The sequence below is a fragment of the Peromyscus leucopus genome, chromosome 1, assembly GCF_004664715.2.
Source record: "Peromyscus leucopus breed LL Stock chromosome 1, UCI_PerLeu_2.1, whole genome shotgun sequence".
NCBI classification, from domain to species: domain Eukaryota; kingdom Metazoa; phylum Chordata; class Mammalia; order Rodentia; family Cricetidae; genus Peromyscus; species Peromyscus leucopus.
In genome coordinates this window covers 183638875-183657219 of record NC_051063.1, presented here as the reverse complement: position 1 = coordinate 183657219, position 18345 = coordinate 183638875, and the positions used below count along the sequence as shown (strand labels likewise).

The window sequence follows — 18345 nt, the reverse complement described above, 5'->3', positions numbered from 1 at the left end:
GTTTAAGGCTCAGGGTAGACCCCTCAGTCAGCAATAGAGGTCCTCTGCTCTCCTCTGCTCTCCTGTCCTCTGCTCTCCTCTGCCCCTCCTCCCCTCCCCTCCCCTCCTCTCCTCTGTCCTCCCCTCTCTTTTCTTCTTTCTCTTCCCTCCTTTCCCCTCCCCTCCCCTTCCCCTGTTTCTTTTCTTCTCTTCTTCTCCCCCCTCTCCCTCTCCACTTCCTTTCTCTCCTCCTTTGGGACAGTTTCATGAACGCCCTGCTGGCTTGGAGAGGGTTCCATCAGCCCAGTGTTGAGAGTGCAGAGAGATCAGGTGCGGGAAGGACTAAAGGGAGAGGTGGGGAGGGTCCCCGGGATTGAACAGGGCCGAGGGGAACAGGAGTAGGAGACTGGAGGGGACTTGGGCTGATAGAATCCCAGGAGCAGACACTGCCTGGGGCTGGGAGAACAAAGCGGGTGGTGGAGACGAACCTGGGGGAGGACACAGAACGCTGGCTCACCAAGATGGGGCTTACAGTGTTCTGTCAGTGCGACACGGATCACTGATAGCAGAACCGAGACGATGAAGGGCTTCCCCACCTCTGACACTGTCCCTCGCCTGACGTAACTGCCTGATCCGGAGACACAGCCCCAGGGAGGCTCTGGAAGTCCTTGGCAGCTGCCCAGAATGCCCTCCTCGTCTGACCCCAGCGCTTGCGTGGCTTGGGTCTCTCATCAACTCCACACAAACTTAGCGTCACCTGGGAAGAGGTCCCTTCCTTGGAGAAAACGCCTCCATCAGTAAGCAAGTCTATGGGGGCGGGTTCTTGACTCGTGATTGACGTGAGAGGGAGCCGCCCACTGTGGGCGGTGCTCCCCCCAGGCAGATGGTGCTGGGTTGTAATGGTAAGAAGGCTGAGCAAGCCACGCCACGGGGGAGTAAACCAGTAGGCATGTTTCTTCACGGTCTCTGCTTCAGTTCCCGGCCATAAGTTGCTGCCCCGACTTCCTTTAGACTTTTGATCTTCGACTGGAACCTGAACTCCAAATAAACTCTTTCCTCTTCAAGTTGTTTTTAGTCTGTTTTTATCACGGACTGAAACAGGAAGCAAACTCAGCCAGTCCCATCCCAAGGCAGGAGCAGGGCGAGCACTTGAAGTCAGTCAGCCCTACCTTTCCCATGAATCACATTCGGGACTTCTTGGGACGCTCACGCGGCTTTCAATCAACTACCAAGTTCCTTTTGTGGAGCAGGCGTGTGTTGACATTAGGGATGGTGTGAGAAAAGAGTCCTTGCCTTTGAGGACCTCCCAGGCTGGTGGGGATGACAAACACCCCTGCTGAGGTCTCTTTCCTCTTCTCTTTCGCTCCCTCCCTTCCTCCCCCATGGTTCTCACTACACAGGCCAGATCTGCCTGGAACTTGGGAACTTGTGATCCTCCTGCCTCAGCGCCCCCAGTAATGAACTGGCACACTCAGCTCTGCTGGGGTTTTCAGAGATGCTCACATCATCTCCCAGTCCATCTGAACTACACGTGTCCATTCTCCACCCAGAGAATGTCCTCATTATTATTTTGCAGCCAGATACGGGGATGTTTGTATGTCATCTCAGAAACTGGGAGGCTGAGGGTCTTAAATTCAAGGTTCGTCTGGGCCACAAGGCGAGAACCTGCCTTAAAAGCATACAAAAAGAGGAGCCCGGGAGAAGGTAAGGCAGATAAAGGCACTTGCTGCTAAGCCTAATAACCTGAGTTGGATCCCTGAAACCCACACGGTAGGAGACAACCAACTCTACCACGTTGTCCGATGACCTCCATCCACGTGCCCTTGTCTGAATGTGCACACACCCACAGCACCCCTCAAAACAAGCAAGCAAACAAAAAAAAAAATGTAGAACAGGTATAGCTCAGATGATAGAATGCTTAGTGCTTGCCTGGGCTCGATCCCCGGAACCACATAAACTGGGTGTAGTGGCGACACCTATCATCCCAAACACTGGAGAATCAGGGACAGATGCTTAAGGTCATTTTCAGTGACACGGTGAATCCAGGCTAGGTTGGGCTATGTGATGCCTTGCCTCAAAAAAAAAAAAATTGTTCTTGGTGTGGTAGCACGGGACTATAATTCCAAAAGTTGGGACACGGAGGCAGGAGGATCACCATGGATTCGAGTCTAGCCCGGAATACAAAATGAGATCCTGTCTCAAAACAACAACATACCCAGTAGGGGCTGGAGAGATGGCTCCGTGGTTAAGAGCGCTGGCTGCTCTTCCAGAAGACCTGGGTTCGATTCCCAGCACCCACACGGTACCTTACAACCATCCTAACTCTGGTGCCAGAGAGCTGACACCTTCTTCTGGCCTCTGAGGGCCCTGAATGCATGTGATGTACAAACATGTGTAGGTAAAACACCCACACTGAGCTAGCCGGGCAAACTTTATTTATTAACATACAAATAAAATATCACCACATTTCAGCACAAATGAAATACCATGGCAGCTATTAAAAAATAAAAATAAAAATAAAATTGCAAAAGTCACGGTTAGCTACAAATGTCACCAAACAAGATGTTACATTTGGGCCACAGGAAAATGAGCAAGTGGGTACAACATGTAATCATCATAGAGTGCTGCTTTGAGATAAATATCAGGTGCTAGTGGAGGGGGGGGCAATTGCTGGGCCAGCAGCTGGGGGTGTGGGCAATGGTCTCACCAGCTGACTGCCTCCGGGTAGCTGGAGGGCATGTGTAGGCAGGGAATTTTGCCTTGAGAGCCCAGGAGAGCAGTGAGTGAGCAGAGTCCTCTTGAGCCTCGAAGGAGAAGGCCAGGCACCCTGCCCAGGCCCCACCATGTGCAGACTGGAGCCGTTTCTGAAGAGGTCCCTGGTGGTCCTCCTTTTCCTGGGCCTGACAGAGGCCTGCATTCCTCGTGAAGGTAAGGCTTCCACCCACCTCTTCTCCGTGGCATCTTAGGCTGGGGAGGCCACTCAGGCTGGATTCAGTAGCATTTCTGAGGTCTACCACAGGCGTCCGTGCTTTGGGCTTAGGCAGTTCCTTCTCTTTTCCCCTGGGGAGATGGCTGCAAGAGTCCTGGGTTGTCGGTCTTGCCCTTCAAGATACCGGTGGCTTCATGAGTTTCTAGTTTGTGGCCTTACCCTTGGAGGTACTAATGTCTACCCCTGGAGATGAGCATACTGTGTGGATTTTCGTAAGTGACCTGTTGCCACATGGGAGAGAGACCCACCTGTCTGTGTCGGTCAGTTTCTTGTCCTCATCTGCTCCTCGTTAGTCACAGACTCTCCTGGACGGCTTTGCGTCACTGCAGAGATGACATTTGTGTAGTGGAGTCACCAGCCCTGTAGCCAGAGTGTCAGAGATGCCGGTCCTTTACAGCGTAAAGACGCCAAAGGCTACACTGGAAAGACTCAAGCCCTGCCATGAACCGGCACTGTTTCCTCCACTACCAGATCGGCCGTGCTTTCCAGTTTTAGTTTGTACTCGGTGCTGGGGACAGGGTTGGGGAGAGGTGGGCCTAACTCTGTCTCGATGTGATCCTCATGAGGAGCAGATAGCCACATCCCTACAGTAGGGAGCTGTAGGTAAGACCATTCCGGAAGAGTGACGTTTGAGACGAGACTTCTACAGGAAGCAGGAGCTAGCCAGCTAAAGTGGTTACACGTTATTTCGGGCGGACGGAACCGCGTGTGCGGAAAGATGGTGAGCTTGAAGACGCCGAGTGCCTTCGAGGCTCTGAGAATAGTCAGCGTGGCAGAAAGATGGTGGGTAGAATGAGCATGGTGGGGGACGGAAGGGTTCGAGGAAGAATAGAGAGAATGTGGGGACCAGAACAAACAGGTTATGGGGGTCTAATGAGGTGTGTGGTTATGTCTTCCTCCTTCTCTTTCCCCTTCTTTCTTTCCTTCCTTCCTCTTCTCCTATTTCAAAAGTTGAATCTATCTGTCTGCCATCTACCATCTACCTACCTATCTATCTATCTATCTATCTATCTATCTATCTATCTATCTATCTATCAATCTATCTATCTATCTATCTATCTATCTACCTACCTATCTATCTATCTATCTATCTATCATCTATCTATCTATTATCTATCTATCCATCTATCTACCTATCTACTATCTGTCTGTCTGTCTGTGCATGTGAAGGTCAGAAGACAGCTTATAGGAGTTGGTTCTCTCCTTCCACCATGTGAATCCCAGGATCGAACCCAGACCATCCGGCTTTGGTGGGGACAGTACCTTTGCCTGCTGAGTTGTCTCGCCTGCCCTTCTTCTCCTGAGTCATCAACCTCTTCCTGTCTTTCATGAACTCCAAACATTTAAATGATTCTGGTCGGCTGGTCTCAGGATGTCTCCTGGACTGACTTTCCCTGAGGTTTTCCCATGGTTAGACTGAGGTTACGCATTTGGGGCAAGAAGACACTGCAGCCACAGGTGCCCTCACTGGGGGTTATAGCCAAGTGATTGATAATGGTTTGTCTCTAGCCTGTGATGTTCTCTTTGATCTCTCCGCTAAGGATGTCGGCAAACCAGGTTTCTCCACTACCTGTTACTATTTCCCTTCTTGTAATTGATAAATATGTGGGGGAGATACTTAGACTACACATATATACTCTTTCTTTTCATCTTGGCCAATTAATTTTAGGTGGGATTGCTGGCAGTGGTGGTGCACCCCTTTAATCCCAGCACTCGGGAGGCAAAGGCAGGTGGATCCCTGAGTTCGAGGCCAGCCTGGTCTACAAATTGAGTTCCAGAACAGCCAGAACTGCACAGTGGAACTCTGTCTCAAAAAACAAAAACAAAACAAAAAAGGCAGGGTGGGGGAATTGCTATAGTGTCTACCAAATAGAACATAAAGATTTTCTATTCTCTTTGTCCATTTTTTTCTTTTTGGTTTTTTGAGACTGTTTTTTTTTGTGGTGGATGGATGATGGATGGTGAGTGGGTGAGTGGATGGCTAGAGGAGTGGGTGGGGAATCGATAGGTGGATAATAGGTGTGGGGGTGAATGGATAAGTAGATGAGTGGTAGGCAGACATGCGGAGATGGGTGAGTAGATATGTGGGTGAGTAGATGAGTGAACCTGAGGAACTTTGATAGAAACTGTATTAGCCAGCCTTCAAAACCATGCCAGTTGGGGTGGTCTTGATTATTGTAGTGATTTGAGTCTCGTGTCTAATTCTCTCCCTGCACCTGCTTCCCGGTCCCGTTGGAATCCACACGAATGATGCGTTTGCCTCCAGTCGCAATGGAAGAAAAAAAGTAAGAACTGTAGATACCCCATGTTTGTGCTCTCACAGGGGGCTCCTCTCAGATTCTGTTGGGTCCGAAAACCCTCTGGGAATTCTGGGGAAGGGCCGAGTGTGGCTTCAGTCTGCCGTACAATCTTGGCTTCAGGGTCACAGAATAACTATTAAAAGTAAGCAGCTGCCAGGCATACCAGTACCTGTAAAACCAGCACTCAGGAGATGGAGGCAGAAGAATTGGAAGTTCAAGGTCATCCTCAGCTGCACAGTGAGTACAGGGCTAGCCTGTTCTACATGAGACCCTGTTTCAAAAAACTAGGCTGGCTTAGTAGAAAACATCTGGTTCTCACACCTGTAGCTACACCCAGGCTGTTATGATGTGTGAATTGGACTGAAGTAAATTAAAATGCCATCTCAAACAGGGAAGGAGTTCAAGTGTTGTGCAAACTGTTTCAGCCAGAATTCTCCAGAGAACCAGAAAGAATAGACTAGAGAGAATAAACAGAACATAACGGAAATGGAAGTAGACTAGAATAAAAGCAGAAACTAAACAGAATGAAAATATAACAGAATTGGGTTAGTACCAGGTAGTAGTTTAATCCCAGCACTCAGGAGGCAGAGGCAGGTGGATCTCTGTGAGTTCGAAGCCAACCTGGTCCACATAGTGAGGTCCAGCCTTTACATAGGTTCCAGGCATCAAACTCAAGGAAAAGAAAGAAATAGAATAGAACAGGCTAATATAGGATAAACTAGGAAATAGAATATAAAGATAGAATAGAATAGAACAGACTAGGATAACCTATGATAAGAAATAGAATATACAGAATGGAATGGAATATACAGATGTGAAGGGATTTATTTGGGATATTAGCTCCCTTGATGATGGAGACTAAGAAGGTACACAACAGAAGATCTCAAAGCTAGAGAACCAGGGAGCTTGGTAGTGTGGCTCAGTCCAAACCTGAAGCCTCAGAAACAGACACCAGTGATATAATTCTCAGTCTGAGGCAAAGGTCCATGGGCTCAGGGAGCCACTGACCTAAGCCCCACAGTTCCAAAGGGGCAGAACCTGGAGTTTTGACATCCAAGTGTAGGAGATGAAGTTGCAAGAGAACAAGGATGCTTCCCCTTCTTCTGCCAGCCTACTGAACAGCACACACATCCACCGAGTACCATCTCCTCCAAAACACACCTGCAGACACTCTGGGCCACACAATCCATGACACAAGGAACAGGGAGAGGCCTCTGAGACTATGAATACCCAGAGAGCGTGAGCCCTTGTCTTTAATCCTATGGCCTGGGAAAATTCCTGGTACTCAGGCGGACTGAATAAACAGGGATTGCTTTTCTGTGCAAATATAAGGTAATGCTATTGTTTGGGGCTGAAAATAGAGAGAAGGAACCAATGGGAATTAGGTACTTAGCATGCTTTGAGCATGCCAAACACGCCATGGCACTCAGTTGCCAAACCCAGGTGGCAGAAGGGTCTGAAGCCCTGCACTGTGCCGTCCGTTCTCTGACTCTCTTGGGAGGAGGTCCATATGTTTAGTTCCGGACCCAGTGAGGTGGCTCAGTGGGCCAAGGCACTTGCCACGAAGCCTGGCCACTTGAGTTCGACCCCCCGGGACCCACTGTGGAAGAAGACCAAGTCCCACAAGTCTTCTTGTAGCTGTGTGGTCGCTACACGAGTGTGTGGGTTCACGCGGGTCCGTGGAGTGGAGACACAGGGGCATCTTAAGAATGAATTTAGCCTATCATGGCTGCAGGGGGGTCCAGCCTCGAAGGACTGAAGCCCTTTCCCTTCACCTAGGGCATTTTTATTTACTCCATTTTACAGTTTAGATAGTTAATTTCTGTACCTTCAAAGCAACCTAAAATGAGCTCTCAGAGACCAAATGCCAGGTGCAATTTACTTGAATTATCAGGTACCTCGGTTTTCCAGGTTTCCTGGACCAAGTTTTGCATAGGCCTTTGATCCTTGGGGGACTCTCTGATCCTTGACTCTAAAATAAGATTCACATAGGGTGATAAGAGAAACAGAAGGTAAGAGAAACAAAAGGTGTGGCTAAACAAAGGAAGGATTAGGGCTAGGTGCTGCTCTCTGGAGCCAGGCCAGGAGCTCAGCAAGAATGCCGCCACATCTTCTGCAATTTGTTTTATTTTATCCATTGTTATTACTGTGTGGGGGCACATCTTTTTGGCCTCCAAGGGCAAGAGGTCCACATGCAGTGCATTTATATACATGCAGGTAAAACACCCATACGCACAAAATAAAAGTGGCATAAAACTCTTATTAAAATATGGAGGTTAGGGGCTGGAGAGATGGCCCAGTGGTTAGGAGTGCTGACTGTTCTTCCCGAGGACCCAGGCTTGGTTCCCAGCACCCACAGGGAGGCTCACTCTATCCGTAACTCTAGTTCCAGGGGATCTGACGTCCTCTTCTTATATCTAAGGGCACTACATAAAAGTGGTGCACAGACAGACAGACATGCAGGTAAAATGCCCACATACATAAAAATAAAAGCAAATAAAAATCTCAAGAAATGTAAGAAAACAGCCAGGCCGTGGTGGCGCACGCCTTTAATCCCAGCACTCGGGAGGCAGAGGCAGGCGGATCTCTGTGAGTTCGAGGCCAGCCTGGGCTACCAAGTGAGTTCCAGGAAAGGCACAAAGCTACATAGAGAAACCCTGTCTCGAAAAACGAAAAAAAAAAAAAAAAAGAAAGAAAGAAAGAAAAAAAGAAAATGTAGGGTTAGAGGGAGACTTAGTGGAATTGGTTCTCTCCTTCTACCTTTACAGAGGTTCTGGGTATCGAACTCTAGTCTCCAGGCTTGCAGTGTTTACCCACTGAGCCATCCTGCCAGCCCATTTTCTTTTAAAAAACAAAGTCTCACTGTGTAGTCTAGGCTGGCCTCAAAATTGTGGTAATCCTCCTGCCTCAAACTCCCAAGTGCTGAGATTATAGACATGAACCAGTATGGTTGGCTCAAATATATAAATCATTAAAATATTTTTTAAAATATTTCTTATAAGAACTAACTATTGATGATCAAATAGAGTTATAAAAAGTGCAAAAAAATTGTTTGTGGTCATTTGAATAAATGGATGCAGAGTCTGCTCATATTGAGGGCCAACTGCATGAATGTAGTGCTCTATCTATATAGATACGTATCTGTTTGTCTCTAGGCATACATATATATGTGTGTGTGGATATATGTGTATATGCAAATATGTATATATGTAAAGCTAATTTAAAAAGCACATGACTAAAGGAGGTGTCTTAGTCAGTGTTCTACTTCTGTGAGGAGACACCATGACCACAGCAACTCTTATAAAGAAAAACGTTTCGTTGGGGCTGCCTTACAGCTCAGAGGTTTAGTCCATTATCATCACGGCAGGGAGCATGGCAGAACACAGGCGGACATGGCGCTGGGGAAGGAGCTGAGAGTCCTACATCTGGATCAGCAGACAGCATTTGAAACCTCAAAGCCCACCCCCAGTGACACACTTCCTCCAACCAGGCCACACCCACCCCAACAAAGCCACACCTCCTAATAGTGCCGCTCCCCATGACCAACCATTCAAATCTTTAAGCCTATAGGGACCCTTCTTACTCAAATTACCACAGGAGGGTTCTGGACGCTTTTGGCAGTCAGTGTTACCACCATTTAGACCTTTCTCAAATTATACGCGGCAAACTTTATAGAAGCCCCTGGCTGTATATCAGTGAGCATGTAAACCATTCCATGAAGGAACAAAGAAGTACATGGGGAGACTGAGGTAGTTTGCGTGCATACTGACCCCACCCTCTTCTTCTCCCTCTGTTTTCCATGCTGACTCACTGGCTCCTGGTTCTGACTCCTCTTCCAGTCAAATGTAAGTCACAATCCCTCCAAATATAAACAAGGGTTGGGGTGGGGATTCAGCTCAGGGAGACGCAGGGCAGAGAGGGGCAAACACCCGACCATCACATTTTGCAGGAGCAGACTCAGAGAACGCTCAACTTGAACATGGCCATTCAGCCTAGATCTGAAGGTCGTGGGTGGGATGGGATCCACCTTAAGGTCAGCCATTCTCTTAGATCTTGTAGGAATGGTGCGCGCAAGACAGGAAGAAAGAGTCATTGGTTTCCATGACTACAGCTTGATATTGGTGTCAGTGGGATCAATGAACTGACCCGGTTAAGAGCCTACGTTATCTGTACAAACAGGCTGGGTTGTGTATTCACTGGTGAGTTTCAGGGCAGACAGGCTCTCTTCTTTACTGAGAAGTAACCATCTCAGCGTCCAGCTGAGAACAGAAGGTGACAGTTGTTCTGGAGACCATAGTCTGCTAATCTCCCGGAAGTCAAGTGGAACAGGGAGGCTTTAGATTCCTCACATAACTGGTACCCTGGAGTGCTCACTTCTGCAATAAACGTGTCTTCAAAGAGAAGCAGGAACCATAGGTTACATCAAAGCTCCCCATTTTGGTTCCTTACCCTCTGCGGGGGGGAAGGGGGAATCTTTGTAGTGACTGAGGGATGATGCACAAAGGATGACTTAACTGATTCCATATTCCTTCTCAACTTTGATTGGACAAATGTTCTCATTGGTCCTGGCTCACCTCCTCCTTCCCGATGCTCTCATGACTACAGTGCTGAAAGGTAAGGTCTCAACTTATTTCCTTCTCCATCCATCTGTTCTAGGTGACTTTGTCCCACAGAAATAATATCCGCTGACTTTCCACAAGCATTTCCTCTCCCGTGTCTGCATCCTAGCTTCTAATCTAGGACTAAAGAGAACTTGAGTACCTAGAATACCTCCTTTGATAGGATTCAAGCACCACTCTTTGCTCTCCAAAAATTCAATATTTTTTCCTTGGTCCATATGTACCTGGTTTGCATCTTGGTGAGAGCAAGATCAAAGCAAACTCAGCCAAGAAAAAAAAAAGAGTAAAGAAAGAATTATCATCCGCAGTAGTGATTTCCATGGCAGAGTCCTCCTCCAGTGAAGGAGTCCACACATAGTCCAATAGGAAAGCACATAATGAAGGTGTATTCCCCAATATGCTTAGTCAAAGGTCCCAACTAAAGAAGGGATCATGGAAAACACATTGTGGGGCATGTTTAGCTCAAGGTCGTGTTAGAAAAGTTAAAGATGGCAGCCAGGGACACACCTGAGCATGTCCAGTTTGAATCACAAACCTGGTGGAGAGAAACGCTTCTGAGCATGCTCAGCTTGTGTTTTCAGATGATTGACAGGAACGTCTCTGAGCATGCTCTGTTTGCATCATAAAGACAGTGGACTGGAATCTTTCTGGTATGGTCATCTTTAATCATGACATTTTCATTTTTATTTTGTTTTGAGACAGGGTTTCACTATGTAGCCCTGGCTGGCCTGGAGCTCATTATGTAGATCAAGCTGGCCTTAAACTCTCAGAGATCCACCTGTCTCTGCCTCCCAAGTGCTGATATTAAAAGCCTGCACTACCATATCTGACTAATCACAAAATTTTCACTGAACAACAAAGGGGGGGGGAAGAGAGAGAGAGAGAGAGAGAGAGAGAGAGAGAGAGAGAGAGAGAGAGAAAGGACAGTTTGAAGGCCCTAAAAAGGCCTTCCTTGTTAATACAAGCTTCAGAATGGGACAGAAACAAAAGCCATTTGGCCAGAAAGCAAACTTTAGATCTACCTAGATTTAATTTGGTCAGACACATTCAAACAGAAAAAGTCATGTGGGCTGGGAAGACGGCTCAGTGGTTAACGCATTGGCTGAAAGCATTAGGACATGAGTTCAGATCCCCAGAGCCTATAACAAAGCCAACGGGCATGGTATCCCAGCTGAGATTCCTGCCCCAGAAGGCAGACATTAGGGATCCCCAGATCAAGCTGAGGTGAGCCCGGACCTCCTTCTAGAGTCATCAAAGAGCAGGCTTGCCTTTCCCTCCAGCATGGCTGCAGGCCATGGACTGCTGTGCTCAGCTCACTAAGGTCTCTTCCAGTCTGCTGCAAAGGGACTCTTGGGGATCTCACAGGGACTCTTGGGGATCTCACAGGGACTCTTGGGGATCTCACAGGGACTCTGGGATCTCACAGGGACTCTTGGGATCTCAGAGGGACTCTTGGGGATCTCAGAGGGACTCTTGGGACTCTCAGAGGACTCTTGGACTCTCAGAGGGACTCTTGGGGATCTCAAGGAACCCGAGTCTTCATCTCTAACCATGCATCAAGACTCATTGACCTATTGTAGATTACACTTTCCAACATGTCCCCAGCCCCAGCATCTGATCTTGTTTGTCACTTTCTAATTATGGCTTTGTCTCTATGACCCATCTGGCTCAATGTCCTGCATGTCATCTGTGATCTCGGCCACCATGTCACCTCTCCCGGTCCTGCTGCCGTCAGGAATTGTGGGTAAGTATATGAGTCACATGGACAATGTCACGGGCTGGGAAGTTCAGTGTAAGACTTTGAGCAAGAATTTGTGGGCTGGAAGACAGTAATGGTGCATACCTTTAACCCCAGCACTCAGGACAGAGGTAGAGCAGGATCTCTGTGAGTTTGAGGCCAGCCTGGTCTATAGAATGAGTTCCAGGACTATGGGCTACATAGACCCTGTCTCAAAAAAATTAAAACTGTGGACTGCACTCAAGGTTGTCTTTTGACCTCCAACATGCACCATGGCATACACACACACACACACACACACACACACACACACACACACACACAAACACAAACACAAACATAAACACATGCATATTTTTAAAGGGGGTTGACAAGATGGCTCAGGGGATAGAAGTGTTTGCTGCTTGATGACCTGACCTCTTCCTAGACACACATGGTAAAGGGAGAGAACCAACTTCAGCAAGTTATCCTCTGCCCTCCATGCACGCAGTGTGGTATAGGCAACTCCTCACTTTTAAAATAAATCAGGGCAGGGGCTAGAGAGATGGCTCTGTGGTTAGGAGCACCTACTGCTCTTCCAGAGGATCTGAGTTCAGTTCCCAACAGTCACATCCAGCAGCCCACAACTGCTTATAACTCCAGCTCCAAGGGATCTGTTGCCCTCTTCTGGTCCCTGTGGGCACTGCACTCACATGCACATACCACACACAAATAATTAACACTTTTCAAAATTAAATCTTGGGAGTGAGGGGAATGACAAGATGGATGGCTCCTCAAACAGCATTGGAGGTTGACCTTTGGCCTCACTGTGCATACACATGCATCTGCATACACCTGAGCACACACATACACATAGAAAATTGGTAAGATTTTTAGCGTGTGTCATGCTCAGATGGTGGAAACTCAAAGATGGAACTAATTCAGAATGTGTTGGGGTCATGGTCATGTACTGCACGACAACCATATGTTGGGCCAGTGATGGATTGTCTACACTCCAGCAGACTCTAATACCACATATCAGTGCCATAACCCAAACCTCAGTTTGAGGAAGTCCGTTCCATGATGCTTGCACAATGATGAAATTGCCTTCTGACTTGGTGTGCAGACCGCACTGGAAGCAAATGATGCCTTATATGACTGAACTGGGACAAGGAATTGAGACTATTTAAGGAAATTCTGAATCAATGGTTCTCAACCTTCCTAAAGCTGAGACCCTTTAATATAATTCCTCACGTCATGGTGACCCCCAACCATAAAATGATTTTCATTGCTACTTTATAACAGTAATTTTGCTACTGTTATGAATCGTAATGTAGATACCTGATATGCAGATGGTCTTAGGTGACCCCTGTAGAAGCGACATTTGACCCCCAGGTGAGAACCATTGCTCTAAATCATGTTGATGCTAGCTGGTGGGTGGGTTTTCCTTTTCTTCATTAGTTAAAGAATGAGAAGACTCTCTGTGAGTTCGAGGCCAGCCTGATCTACAGAACAAGCTCCAGAACAGCCAGGAAAAGGGCTTGGCACACAGTGAAAGTACATGGCCGATGTTGTAGATTTATCAGGTAGAGGAGGAACTCTGAGAAGTGCAGCAGCTTTAAGGGGTTTCATTTAGGTTTAGGGTCTCCCACAATTCTCTATCCTGTTTTCTACTGATCTGAAGTTGTCTATATGTGTCCCTTCCACAGCAGGGACTGAGTCTCTGTCTACTCTGCGTCCACAAATGCAGAAATGCCCAAATGCTTGACTGGCTGGGGTCAGAGTAGATTTCCCAACTTCCTTTGTTTTTGGGGTGTAACAGGTCCAGAGAGATGCACCTCGTGTGAGGGAAAATTGGCTGCATCCCAGAGAAAGAGAAACTGCTGGGGGGTAAAAAGCCACAAAGAAATGGAAACTTATTGCCTATTGTTGGGGGGCAAAAAAACATTAAAAAACCTAACTGAACTTAAATGCTCTACGTCCTGCCATCCTAAATGGCCTTGGCCTCAATACCTAGGGCACCATAGCTGCACTTCCCCCCAGAGAGCTGGCTGAATCCGTCGGACTGGGAAAATCCATTCATTGTGGATTTTCTTTCTGTTGCAATTGCTGGGTGTGTTAACAACATTTTTTTTGTCTCCTTCCTCAGGGCTGATGAGCAGACTGTCCCCGGATGGTAAGTGTGGATCTATGTCGTTCACCCACAGTCTTTGCTCTTTCTTGTCAATGGGTGATGCATACCTAGTGAGGTCACAGAATGCCTCACGTATCACCCAGTTCCATGCTTTGTTTATTTGGCTTTAAATTTAACTTTTTTTTTTTTTTTTTTTTTTTTTTTTTTTTTTTTTTTTTTGGTTTTTTGAGACAAGTTTTCTCTGCGTAGCTTTGGAGCCTGTCCTGGATCTTGCTCTGTAGACCAGGCTGGCCTCGAACTCACAGAGATCTGCCTGGCTCTGCCTCCCAAAGTGCTGGGATTAAAGGTGTGTACCACCACCACCCAGCTTAAATTTAAATCTAAAAAATATTGATTTTGAAGGGATGCTTGTGCCGAGATATGCATGGGGAGGTCAGATGAGACCTGGTGGGAGTTGGTTCCATGGTTCCACCATGAGGGTCCTGGGAATAAAACTCAGATCTTCATTCAGACTTGCTAGCAAACACCTTTACAGGCTGACCTATCTTGCTGTCCCAAATGTTTTGATGTGTGTTTGGGATGGGTGGGGGGGGAGGGGAGTGAGTATACACACCTGTGCATGCATGCAAAGGCCAGGGAGGACACTGGGTATCCTGGTCTGTCTCTTCCAGTCTTAGTACTTCCATGAGACAGTCTCTCACTAAACCTGGAGCTCACCATGTTTAGGTTGGCTCAGGCCAGCAAGTGCCTGGGATCCTTCTCTACTGTATCTCCCTGGTATTGGGAGGGAGTTTGAGGCCAGCCTGGTCTACAGAGCGATACGTACAGGTGCAGGTGGCCTCAGCCAGTTCTTTATATGGGTGCTAAGGATCAGAACTCAGGTCCTCATGCTTGCCCAGCCAGAGCTCTTACCCCCCATCTCTCCATCCCCCTGCCTCTGTTTTTGGCCAAATATCAATCTTATGTGGCATTAATAGCTGTAATGGTAGATATTATAATATATATCCATATATGTGTATATATGTATAAACCAGTGCTTCTCAACTTCCTGATGCTGTGGCCCTTTAATACAGTTCCTCAGGTTGTGGTGACCCCCAAACGTACAATGATTTCATTGCTAATTCATAACTGTGAATTTGCTGCTGTTATCAATTTTAATATAAATATCTCGTATGAAGGATAGCTGATATGTGACCCTCCCCCCAAAATGGGTCACAACCCACAGGTTAGGATATGGTAGAACAGTATTCCTTTAACGTCTGTACAATCAGACTGGAGTTGAGAGCAGGTAAGGTCAGAGTCATCGGGGACAGAGTAGCAACTGATCAAAATTCAGCCACAGACCGGCAAAATGGCTCAATGAGCAGTCACTTGCTGCCAAGCCTGATGACCCGAGTTCAATCCTCAGGGCCTACACGGTGGAGAGAGAAAAGTGATTCCTTCGAGATGCCCTCTGATCTCCATATGTGTGCCACAATGCACGCGTGCGCATGCGCACACACCTATTAATTAAAATGAAATGAAAAGATACAACAAACTGTACTACTTCACATCTGTAACTCCAGCACTTAGGAGGCACAAGAAGGTCATAAGTTCGAGGACAGTCTGGGCTACACAGGGAGTACCAGGCTGTATGTGTTATGTTTCTCATGGCAGTGACAGAATACCCCGAGCTTAGCAAAATAAGGGTTCACCCAGCTTACAGTTTGAGGGGGTAGCATGGTGGGGAAACTGAGGCGGCTGGGTGTGTTGCATCCACAGTCAGGAAGCATAGAGTGCCGACTGCAGGCGCTCGGGTCACATACTCCTTCTCATTCGCCCATGGGACGATACTGCCCAAAGTCAGAGTGGGTCCTTCCAGGATCAGTTAATTTTGTCTAGAGAATCCCCTACAGACACTCCAGGAAAATAGTCTCCGACGTGATCCTAGGCCCCCTGAAGCAGACAATATAAAACTATCCTAAGTCGAGCTGGGATTTGAAATCCTGCCGAGAAAGACCAAGAAAAGAAGTTATTAAGCACCTTATGAGCTAATGGATTTTCAGATCATCTGCAGGTTTCTTTATTCCTCTCTCAGAGGAGGAGAGACCAAGCCATGCTATCATAGTGTGTGTGTGTGTGTGTGTGTGTGTGTGTGTGTGTGTGTGTGTGTGTGCCTGTGCTGCCAGGACATCTCCAGTTTTAACAGTGACATCTCTCATTCTGGAATCTTTTGTATTAAGGTTGTTTGTTCTATTCTGATTCCCCTTCTCTTCCTTTTTTTTGAGAGGTCTCCTGTGCAGCCCAAGCTGGTCTTGAACCCCCAGTCTACCTGCCTCTGCTCCTGAGTGATGAGATCACAGGTGTGCACCACCTGAATATGATTCCGTTGTGTATATGTGCAGTGTAGACAGGTGTGCACGTTAGTGTGTGCGTGGGTGTGTATATCCACACACGCTCCTGTGGAGGCCAGAGGTCAATGTTGGCTGTCTTCTGCAGCCACTCTCCACTTGAGTTTTTCTTGAGACGAGCTCTCTTCACTGAACCTGGAGTTCACTTTCTTTTTATTTTCTAATATATTTGTTTTTAATCTTACGTGTCTTGGTGTCTTGTCTGCATGTATGTCTGTGAACCAAGTGCATGCAGTGCCCACAGGGCCAGAAGAGGGCATCAGATCCCCCGGAGCCGGGAGTGAGAGGCAGTTGTGAGCCACCCTGTGGGTGCTGGGAACCGGAACTTCTGTCTGGCAAAGCAGCCAGCGTTCTTAACTGCCTTTTCCAAGCTTCCCTGGATTTGTGTTTGTGTTTGTGTTGAGGAAATGGAGGAAGAGGGTCACACAGCTAGGAGACGAAGGAGCTAAGACTTGAACACGAGTCCTGTTTGTTCGGCAGCACCTCCCTTGTTCTCAGATGCAGTCTAAGATGTTAAGATTGCTCACGTGTCTTTTCACCACCCAGCTGTAATTGTGTCTCTCGGCCCCATTTACAGCTGAGTTCTTTCCAGATAGAACCATCACCACACTCTTCCCCACGTCTGGAATAATTTTTTCCTTTCCCTTCCAAGGTGGTTTTTTTTTTTTTTTTTTTTTCCTACACTCAGCTAACCCCTGCTCATCTTTCAGGTTTCAGACAAAACATCATATCCTCCTCCAAGACGCCTCCCCTGGTAACCACTCCAGGTCAGCAGCCACCATCCCTTTATAAGTTCCCGCCGTGTCCTGCAGGTTGACCAGAACACTACTCACACCTCTGTCCCACTTCACAAGGCTTTGGTCCCCCTCCTCTGCGAGCTCCTGGAAAACCATGGATATTGTTCACTGGGGTGATATTGTCTCACCCAGATCTTGCTCAGGCCCAGGATGCAGCAGGTGCTCCGTGAATGTTTATTAGGAGAGAGAGTGGTTGCGGACTTGAGTCCTGTCTTACCCTGGAAATTCAGAGAGTGGAGTTGCCCACCTTCTGATAGCGTTCCCATCTCTGCTCTCTGACTGGTCGGGGGTGCTTATGTGGTGGCAAAACTATTAATAACTCTCTCTCTCTCTCTCTCTCTCTCTCTCTCTCTCTCTCTCTCTCTCTCCTTCCCCCGTACCCACCTTCACTCCCACCCCTCCCTCTCTCCTCGTCTCTCTGCACCCCTGTTGAACGTGGCTACATTCATTCTTCCTCCTCACAGACAGGACAGAAGAAGAAAGTAAGTACTTTTAAAGTTATGACCCCAACTACCTGCCCCCTCCCCCACCCCGCCCCCGACCCCATATCGCCAGGGATTGAACTCAGAACTCATGTATGCTGGTATGGTGCTTTACCACTGAACCACACGCCCAGATCCTCACTGGGGGATTCTAGACAAGTGCTGTACTGAGGATGAGCTATCATCATCAGTAAGCACTTTTTACATCTATTTTCAAACCAGTTCTCACTAAGCTGCCCAAGATAGCCGTGACTTCAATTCTGTCTCAAAATAAAAAATAAAACAGAGAATAGCTCAGTGGCAGAGCCCCTGCCTAGAATTCCCCAGTGTGTGTGTGTGGGGGGGGTAGAGCCCCTGCCTAGAATCCCCCAGTGAGGGGCTGGGGGTGTGGCTCAGTGGTAGAGCCCCTGCCTAGAATCCCCCAGTGAGGGCTGGGTGTGGCTCAGTGGTAGAGCCCCTGCCTAGAATCCCCCAGTGAGGGGCTGGGGTGTGGCTCAGTGGTAGAGCCCCTGCCTAGAATCCCCCAGTGAGGGGCTGGGGTGTGGCTCAGTGGTAGAGCCCCTGCCTAGAATCCCCCAGTGAGGGGCTGGGGTGTGGCTCAGTGGTAGAGCCCCTGCCTAGAATCCCCCAGTGAGGGGCTGGGGTGTGGCTCAGTGGTAGAGCCCCTGCCTAGAATCCCCCAGTGAGGGGCTGGGGGGGGGGTAGAGCCCCTGCCTAGAATCCCCCAGTGAGGGGCTGGGGTGTGGCTCAGTGGTAGAGTGCTCTGCTAGCATGCACAAGGCCCTATATTGAGTTCCCAGTACCACAACAACAAAGTTTGCTATAGCAAGTAATTCACAAGTTAGACAGAGAAAAACCAGAGTAGTTTGGGGAACTCTGTCCAGACAGGACAGTGGGGCTGAAGGACAGGGGACAGAGGGACCATAATGCAGATAGGA

At 47.9% G+C, this 18345-nt stretch overlaps 2 protein-coding genes across 2 annotated transcripts in view; one reads left to right on the top strand and one right to left on the bottom strand.

Annotated features, from left to right (window-relative positions):
* LOC114685786 (zinc finger protein 667-like) overlaps positions 1–18345 on the bottom strand; it is a 185079-nt gene that overhangs the window by 113970 nt on the left and 52764 nt on the right.
* Positions 2744–18345, top strand: part of Eddm13 (epididymal protein 13) — a 31352-nt gene continuing 15750 nt past the window's right edge. Inside the window, exons 1-4 of the mRNA XM_037202262.1 lie at positions 2744–2907; positions 13754–13780; positions 16839–16895; positions 17390–17407. Of these exons, the coding sequence (XP_037058157.1) occupies positions 2823–2907; positions 13754–13780; positions 16839–16895; positions 17390–17407 (187 nt within the window). The 5' untranslated portion in view covers positions 2744–2822. The remainder of the gene's footprint in view (positions 2908–13753; positions 13781–16838; positions 16896–17389; positions 17408–18345) is intronic.